The sequence below is a fragment of the Pangasianodon hypophthalmus genome, chromosome 3, assembly GCF_027358585.1.
Source record: "Pangasianodon hypophthalmus isolate fPanHyp1 chromosome 3, fPanHyp1.pri, whole genome shotgun sequence".
NCBI lineage: Eukaryota > Metazoa > Chordata > Actinopteri > Siluriformes > Pangasiidae > Pangasianodon > Pangasianodon hypophthalmus.
Genome location: NC_069712.1, coordinates 28,684,380 through 28,693,233, shown reverse-complemented (window position 1 = coordinate 28,693,233; position 8,854 = coordinate 28,684,380). Strand labels below are relative to the sequence as shown.

The 8,854-nt window shown below is 41.6% G+C and overlaps 1 protein-coding gene across 4 annotated transcripts in view; it reads right to left on the bottom strand.

Annotated features, from left to right (window-relative positions):
- Window positions 1-8,854, bottom strand: part of pde10a (phosphodiesterase 10A) — a 103,498-nt gene that overhangs the window by 2,849 nt on the left and 91,795 nt on the right. For 3 of the 4 annotated variants that reach the window (XM_026939542.3, XM_026939536.3, XM_026939540.3), the window contains exons 14-21: window positions 8,337-8,479; window positions 6,979-7,062; window positions 5,967-6,117; window positions 5,712-5,867; window positions 4,049-4,221; window positions 3,830-3,941; window positions 3,612-3,692; window positions 3,373-3,461 (exon numbers count right to left, since the gene is read on the bottom strand). In XM_026939542.3, the coding sequence (XP_026795343.2) occupies window positions 3,373-3,461; window positions 3,612-3,692; window positions 3,830-3,941; window positions 4,049-4,221; window positions 5,712-5,867; window positions 5,967-6,117; window positions 6,979-7,062; window positions 8,337-8,479 (989 nt within the window). Of the gene's footprint in view, window positions 1-3,372; window positions 3,462-3,611; window positions 3,745-3,829; window positions 3,942-4,048; window positions 4,222-5,711; window positions 5,868-5,966; window positions 6,118-6,978; window positions 7,063-8,336; window positions 8,480-8,854 lie in introns of those variants that run through there. The other variant, XR_008301417.1, reaches the window with a different exon arrangement.

Genomic DNA, 8,854 nt, shown 5'->3' with positions numbered 1-8,854 from the left:
CTGCATACACATAATGCTACACTTCAAAACATTTACAAGAACTGGTATACAATTTCTGACTCTAGCTCATCTGTTGCTATGCTATTCACTTCGTTGGTGACAGGTGTATGTTAATTACTTTTGAACATGAGTTTGAATGTGCACAGTCACATGTGCACACGTGTGCAAGCCGGTCATTCTAAGCTTGTCTTTAAAAAAAATTTTCTATTTGTTTTTCAGTTGAATTTTGTTTGCTATATGACAAAGGTGGAAAAAGATCTGACACGATTTATTTTGGTTTAATTTTTATTTATTTATTTATTTTTAACAGAGGTGTGTAGACTTTCTAATATCCCTTGTACACCTGGATATGCTCTTGTGCATATTATGCCAAAAACTTCAACTAAGTGACTTGGTACTTACTGCAAGTATCCAATGTATCTTCACTATGGCTCCTGGAACCTACTCACACTGCCTACTGGGTCAGAAATGGCTCCAAATGAGAGGGAGTCCTGGCCATTATCCGGGATTCACATTGCCACATTTACATTTATAACTAGCATTCCATTTTTTCCCTTCTAATCAGCAGAGGCAGTATTCAACACCTGCATACCCCATGCCACAAGGTCATGGTTATTGGGAACGTGTGCAGAGATGGTCACTGCACTCACTTCATCAGGAGGTGTGATTTTGACCTTATAGAACCTGGAGAAAGTACAAGGTGGCACCCACGTAGCTGCGGCTCAGATATCCTGGGATACTACAGGGCTTAATATGCACGAGGGTGAATAGCCAGCCTGTTTGTAGACTATGGTGACGACTTCTGTCACCCAGTGACATGACGATGTGGGCAAATGCATCTTGTCCAGAGGGCCGTTCGGCTCCATCAGGAGCACCACGTTTGAGAATGACTCGACTAGGCATCTGTAAAGGTGATGCATGTGTGCCTGACCAAATTTCTTATACTTTCTGCACCAACTTTGGGTCCTTCCTTTTTTCATACGCTTGTTCGGTGCCTCATTGTGCTGACCTGGAGGTAAGTTTTCAGTGGGGCTAGCTGTCAGTGAGCCGACTTGAGGAGCTTCTGTGTAGGGTAAGTTTTTGACCTTGTCCTGTCCAGGTGATTTATGCATCTGTCTGAAGGGATCAGGCCATGACCGTGTCTCAGAACCCCACAGGGTCAGCCAGGCCACCCTCAGCTAGAGCAGGTCAATGTGTGTAAGATGCATGCTGGAAAAAGGAATATTTTACAGATTGACCATTAAAGAATGCTGCAAGGTCAATCAACCGGTTCACAAACTTGGGTGACAAGACCACTACAGAGTTATCAGGCTACTTATTAAACTTATTGCCAAGGTATGCGATTCTCCCACTCTTCTTGCCAAAGTGGTTACCATCCTAAGCTCTAGTGCTTAGGATCATTTCATGGACAGCTACATCGTAGTCCTCAGCTGGGCCAAACCAACAAATATTCTGGCTGGGAATGCCACACCTCTAAGGGCATGCCATGAGTAGAACTCTGTGGTTTGACTGCCCACAGACTGTGCAGTTTCACTTACGTGCTACTGGCACTGTGGACTGCGCCAGCCACGCTTGGTGCCACATGTGAGCAAATCTCAGCAGCTATAGTGGAGGGACAGTGCAGTGCTCAAGAGTCACAAAAAATGACCCATGCATGTCAGATGTGTGGAAATACAAGCTTTCATCAGCACATCTGCAGTTCAGGGTGGTCCTCCTGGCACCTGCCATACTAGCTTGGCATGTGCTCATCGCCACTCAAAATCTGCCACTAGCTGCACACTTGGAGAGAATCCCAAAGCATTTCTAGGCTTGGGTTTGCTGGATTGAACATTTGCAGTTAGTCACCTGATTAGATTAATACAGAAGTGATAGGCACACGGCTAGTGGCTATTCTTGGACTCCAAGAAATTTGAGCACTAGCTGCACAAGTGCAAGAGCATCATGGTACAGGCTGATTATACGGAGGCCAGTGGGTGGCCATAGTGACTGAGTACTTACATTAAGTACTAGGCCATTGTCATTACATGACTTTGCTGAAGTTCTTGGCATAATGCACAATGTGCACAAGAGCTTATCCAGGTGTTAAACAATGCCCCTGGTGGGTAGGAGGGGTGAAGGCTTCAACCCACCATCAGATCAGTATGACCCAGACTTGGAGAAAGGAAAAAAAACTTACTTTTTCTTCTGTCTCTTCTAGCCACATTTTCAATTAGTGCCTCTGATTAGCTTGTCGCTCAGCAGGCTGTTCACCCCTGATCCCACCCCCATAAACTATTTCCTAAGATAAACTATTTCCTAACAGAAGAAAGGTTATTTTATTTGTTTACTCATCTTCAGTTCCTGGTCATGGTCCCAGGAACACTGGGGGCCAGGTGGGAATTATTTGTAGCTAATGAGTATGCAAAGACAGTACATAGTGAATACAGATTCTTCTTAATAACTACTGTTTCTGCAGGTTCATTAATGATTTGTAAAATGATTAACACTGTAACTGCACTCTTGATGCACTGTCTGGACACAAAACATACAAATAATCCCTCATTAGTAACTGCTTGTAATTGTACACCTTGTTAGGAACACCTGTACACCTGCCCATTCATGCAGTTGTCTAATCAGCCACTCTGTCACTTTGATCTTGGCATGGATGTTGGTACCAAATGGGCGGTTTGAGTATTTTAGGAACTACTGCTCTCCTGGGAATTTCAAACACACTTTCAAACACTTCCTAGAGTTTGCACAGAATGGTGCAAAAACATTGAGTGAGCGACAGTTCTGTGGGTGGGAATGCCTTGTTGATAAGAGAGGTCAGAGGAAAATGGACAGATTGGTTCAAGCTGCCAGGAAAGATACAGTAACTCAAATAATCCCTCTTTACAATTCTGGTGAGCAGAAAAGCATCTCAGCATGTACAAAACATTGAACCTGGAGGTGGATGGGCAACAACAGCAGAAGACCACACTGGGTTCCAATCCTGTCAGCCAAGAACAAGGAATCTGAGGCGATCATGGGCACAGTCTCATCGAAACTGGACAGTTGAAGATTAGGGGAGGAAAAAAAAAAAAACAAAACATAATCTGGTCTTTTTCAAGTCTTCAGCTGTCCAGTTTTGGTGAGTCTGTGCCCATGATCGCCTCAGATTCTTGTTCGTGTTGTAGCCCATCCATCTTAAGGTTTGATGTGTTGTGCGTTCTAAGATGCTTTTCTGATGACTATGGTTGTAGAGAGTGCTTATTTGAGTTACTATAGACTTCCTGTCAGCTCAAACCAGTCTGGTCATTCTCATCTGAAGTGTCACCATATCTCTGACATTACTTGTAATACGAGTGTGGTATGAGGTGCGGAGGTGATTCAGCCGCTGCCTGAGTAACTGACCTGCAGGCTCTAAGAAGAGGAGCAGATGGAGGGAACAGCTCTGACAGCGTGGTGTAACAGGGAATGGCCACTGCATTGTAAAAACCCACCTACAAGCAAAGACACATCACATAGCTGCAAGACAAAAGTGTAACGTGTATGTATATCAAACAATTTTCCACATTAGTTCAGACATTTAAACTTTAGAATAAGGCATTTAGAAAGTTCTGAAGCAGTGTCCCTTTTTCAGGTGCAGGTACCTGTCCCTGGGGAACCTCATCCTTCTTATCCCTGTCCATCATCGGAATGGGCTGCATTCCTATCTTCTTCATCTCATCCCCCTGATGAAGAGACGATATACGTTTCGCGCTCCTTTTATTTCCTAAGTGTTTCCTGTTTAACCAAACTGAAACTGCCTGAATATGAATTTACATAAAGTGTACTTTGCATTTTAACATGAATCAGTAATAAAGCTTACCTCAGCCCAGAACTCTGCATAGATGTCATTGGCTGTGAGGCGAGTGACAGGCCACAGTTTGGTAACAGAGCAGAGATCACACGCAGTCATCATCAGGCCAATTACACGGTCCCTGCCGTGGACGAGCAATTATGACATTGATCAGCCTGATACTAGACTCATGAATGTCGTCTTACACCCTTTTGACATGTGCGTAGGTGTGACTGCATGACCTCTGACCTGTGGGCATGGTTGTTCAGGTCCAGCGCGCCTGTGCTCAGCAGATCAGAAAGCTGCTTGCGGTTGCCAAAGTAGAGTGCCAGGTCGGTGGCAATGATGGCTTTGCGGATGATCTCTAGCACCTGCTCGTACTCGCTGGAAGTCAGGTTGGAGAAAATATTGTGCCCTTCCAGCTATGGGAAACAAAGAGATCAATAAAAAAGCAAAAGCTCCACTTAGGCGGCATATGGCTGAGCTGGGGTGGGGTGGAGTGGAAAAGCAAAAAAAAAAAAAAAAAAAAAAAAGAAAAGTCCCAAGATTGAGCAGGTGAGATGGAGGTTTACATAAGCAAATTTGAATAAGCAACTGGAAATTTGGAAAATAACAGGGAAAAAAAGCATTTTACTTTTTTTTTTTTTTTTTTTTTATTCTTGAATTATCTGGATTCATATAATCTGTGTAGCCTACAGTGTCAGTCCTAGGTTTAGTGTGATTTTTCTGCTATAATGCACACTTACAAAGTGCTTGATAATTACCTAAACACAAGAATCAACTGGGACCACTGCCTGTCCACAGACACCAGTGCGTGTTACAGTAGACATTCCATATATCTACAAATACACAAATATTGTCCTTAACTGTTTACTAGTATGAGAAAATAAGCTCCTCTCTGATCATTTCACATTTTTTTCCCTTCATTCAAACATGTGGAAATCCTGCTCAGACACCCTTAGGCGTTTTGTTAGGATAACTATCTCACCTCAAACAGTACACACCATTACTGTGAAAGGATCAAAGAGGGATTACTTTGTTTGCTGGGGGTGAGGAGGGATATAGCACTTTTCCACTGGACAGTGTGGCAAGGCTTGGGAAATTATCCATATACCACCATGTTGACACTATTTTCAAGTGGGCTGTGCTGTACTTAGACGCAAGCCAACCAGGACTGATGGGTGGAGCTAAAAATAGTGCACATAGACGTCCTATTAATTTCTCTCTATCAGCACAAAAATCTTTTAACAAGTCATTTTTTTCTGGCCATCAATTTAGTGTTTCAGATTCATTTTTTATTTATTTACCCATAGTAACATGTAATTGTCCCTGGAGGACTAGCAGTTAGGCCACAGCACTCTCACCGCTGCAGCCCGGGTTCGATTTCCGGCCAGGGAACCAACCCCAGTCACTGGAGTTGCATGCAAGAGTGTGCTTGCAGCGCCGGTCCCAAGCCCGGATAAAACTGGGGAGGGTTGTGTCAAGAAGGGCATCAAAGTTTGCTCCTCTTTATTTTCACTGAATATGATAATACTATCATATTCACACTCTGCCACTAAAACGAACTGGCTATGTCTTGTGCTTACGAGAGAAGCTCAGGAGGGCCACATTGAATCAGATATGCCTGGTTTCATTTCAAAATAATTATTTGAATTTTGAGCAGTATTTTTCTACTTGTGCCCATCAAGTCACTACCTGATAATTTCCAAGGAAACGTCCTCCTTTCATGAATAGAGTTATGCAATGGGAAAGTGACACACCCTTGGCCAAGGTACAGACAGCCCTGAGCTTCCCTGTTGCTGAGCAGTGGTGAGTGGTGCTGTTCGGTGGAGAAGTGCTAATATAGTGGTGATGAAGTCAGGAATAGGACACAGCTCACCAGGAAAGAAGCCAAGAGTGTGTAGAGCTCTACCTGCAGGATAGACACTGTCTGGGAGAAATGATGCTGTTCCATGGTGGAGGTGGAATACAGCGCCGCCAACGGGTGGTCAAACTTCTGCAGGTAGCTGTTGCTGTAGCCTCGGTGGTCCAAGTCATGACACAAGCAGGCTATAAGCAGACCTTTCCTCTGCGTGAATGCAGAAAGAGAGAAACAGGGGAAGACAACATGAGATGGCATGTAAGAAGACATTTTTTGGGGGGGAAAAAAGTTTGGGGATACTCTGACCTCCAGTTCAGTGAAGATTCCAGAGGTTTTCTGGAGAATGACGTACATGCAGTGGGCCACAGTCACTGCATGCTTCCAGTTGTGGTATGGAACCCGTCGGTAATTCTTTCGCACTGACATGGTGAATCGACACAACTTCTCCAGCTCAAAACTTTACACACACACACACACACACACACACACACACACACACACCACACATACACACACAACAACCAGTTTAGAAACTTTGACAAACACCTCATCATTCTATATGAGCCACATAACACTGAGCAGGCAAGGATAAATAAAAAAGTTGAATATGTATTGAATTGGTCCATAGCCATTTTCACACATGTACCTTCACAAAGTATGATGGATGTTGAGTCGTGGGCCTAATATTTGTGAAATACTGTGTACTGGGAAACTGAACAGTGTTTCAGTAACTACTTATGCTACAATGTGTGAAGACTTTAGGAGGTGGTTCTTTGGGGTGGACTTAAAATATGAGGAGTGAAGCAACAATAGAAAGCAAAGCATACAACCCATAAAGAACCACCGTCTGTAGGAAAAAATGTCTGTAAATGTGAGAAACTCAGAAATTAAAGAAGTGTTAGTCATTCATACTAATGACAAAACTCTACATCATGAATGGTTAATGCTATAGTACAGGCTGTATCATTTTTAAGTGAATCACTTCAACACTGTGGCATAAGTACAAAAAAAAAAGTGAGAAACAAATTAAACAAGTTCCGGTGTTTCGAAACATGAATTCCATTTATCTGTATCATTTCCTGTGTAACGGGACTTTTATGGGATCTATTGTTTAAAGGCTGTAAGTGCGAATGACGCAAAATCAGAATATTATCTGTAAAGGCTGATAAAGCTTCATGGGTTGTGAGTGTAAAAACTGAGAGAACAGGTTTGTAATGATTTTTTTTTTCAGAAGTATGCAGGGATTCTTTTTTTCCTGAGACACATCAGTGTCATTTCCATCTGTTTTTAGTTAAGAGGTGTGAAGTGTTGCTCTCACCTGTTTTTCCCACATGAACTGTGAATCATATACACAAAGACTGCAGGCCAGAGTTCCTCATAGGGGCTAATGTCAAAGTGGAACCTATGAAAACAGAGTGTGCATGAACTGCATATGTTCATATGAATATGATAATCTTTTCAGAAAAATCTGTGTGTAATTTTCTTCCATGTGTAATCATTTCCCAGTCTCACCCATTAAAACAATGTGATGAATGAGTGTGAAGCCTGTCACCTAGATATAAACCTGAGACAGCTGCTGTTCATCACTCCATTACTGTAGAGTGTGTCTCCTCAGGAGATTTGGAAGTGATTTTAAAATTTTTCTAATTTGTTTTCTAATTTTATGTATGTTATGTCAATTTTATGTGTTAATCCACTGCTAGCATAGTGTACATCGGCCCATATGCCCACTGAAATGCGAGTTATTTTAGAGGGAAGGAAATTAAACTGGAAGAAAAATAGATGACACAGTCAATATTTTTGTTATACTGTTGCTCACATAAAAAAAAAATTAAATAAACAATATTAAAATCTATTTGTATTTGTTAATGTTTTTTCATGTTTTTAATGCTTTAATTGTTAATGTCATATTAACTCTGACTGTAGTGTTGGCTGCAGCACACATCACAGCGCCATATTAAAGCACTTATTCTGATATGTTATTGTCTCTAACTGCTAGTTCACAGGGAATTGTTTGACCAATGCTCCACATAATCTAAATCTAATATAATACCGGCTGTTGTGATTTAAAAAAGAGAAATGTATAACTGTAAGTTTACATTTATATAACATTTATAGAAGGAGTCTCCACTGTCAGCGTGCTGTAACAGTCAATAAGTGTTCTGCCCAAGCAAGTCTTCAGGACAGAGTGTGCTTTCTGCTTTTTTTGCTTTCTGCTTTTTATGCTTTCTGCTTTTTCAGTAGCATGACAAGCTGTGTTTGTCCTATTAACTTCAAGAGATGGGGAAAAAAGAGAAGCTGTGAGAGTATGACTGTTTTTTCGCTGCTATAACAAATGATAACAGGAGCTAATTGTTTTGTGGATATTCCATAACGCCATCCTGTTGTCCACTTTTTTCTCCTACAACAGTATGCCCTGTCGTGTTTTAGTCCTCTACCATCCAACTTAGTTACATTATTCTTCATTTTCTCAGGCTACCTACCATGTAGGTCATTTTCTAAGTATACCATTAGTATACAAAAAGTCTAATTGTGAACAACCAGATTAATTATGAAATTTAAAAAAAAAGAAAGGTTAAACTGCCATTACACCAATAAGTTGGACTAACAAGGTAGGCGAGTCTAAGTGTCCAATAAGAATACACAGTGCTATTGGGCACTCCAGCGTATACTCACAGTTCAATCTCTTTGTAAATGGGGGTAGGAAGGGAGAGCTGTGTGAGGGTCTTCCACTCTTCAGATGTGCAGATGCTGTGGTATGAAAGTTTCTCCATAGTCACCCTGTAGATGCACTCCGAATGTCTGATCCGGTGATACATCTACACACACACACACACACACACACACACACACACACACACACACACACACACACACACACACAGAGGACATCTTCAGAACATCACTCTATTAGGAGGCCTTTTTCTGTATAAATACATTCAGACTGAACACATTAACATTAACATAAACAAACAAAACCCTTCTGGTTTAGGTCATGCCCACTTCAGCTTTAAATCCAAATACAGATACGAATATTTGGAGCATAAAATAGATTGTGGCATTGCTTTAGACCCATTAAGACACACACAGACTGTCAAACATTCCTATGGGTGATGGTTCCTCCACAGATATTCACAGAAACATACACTTTGTGGAAATCTATTGTTAAAAGTGTTATACAAATAAAACAGCAT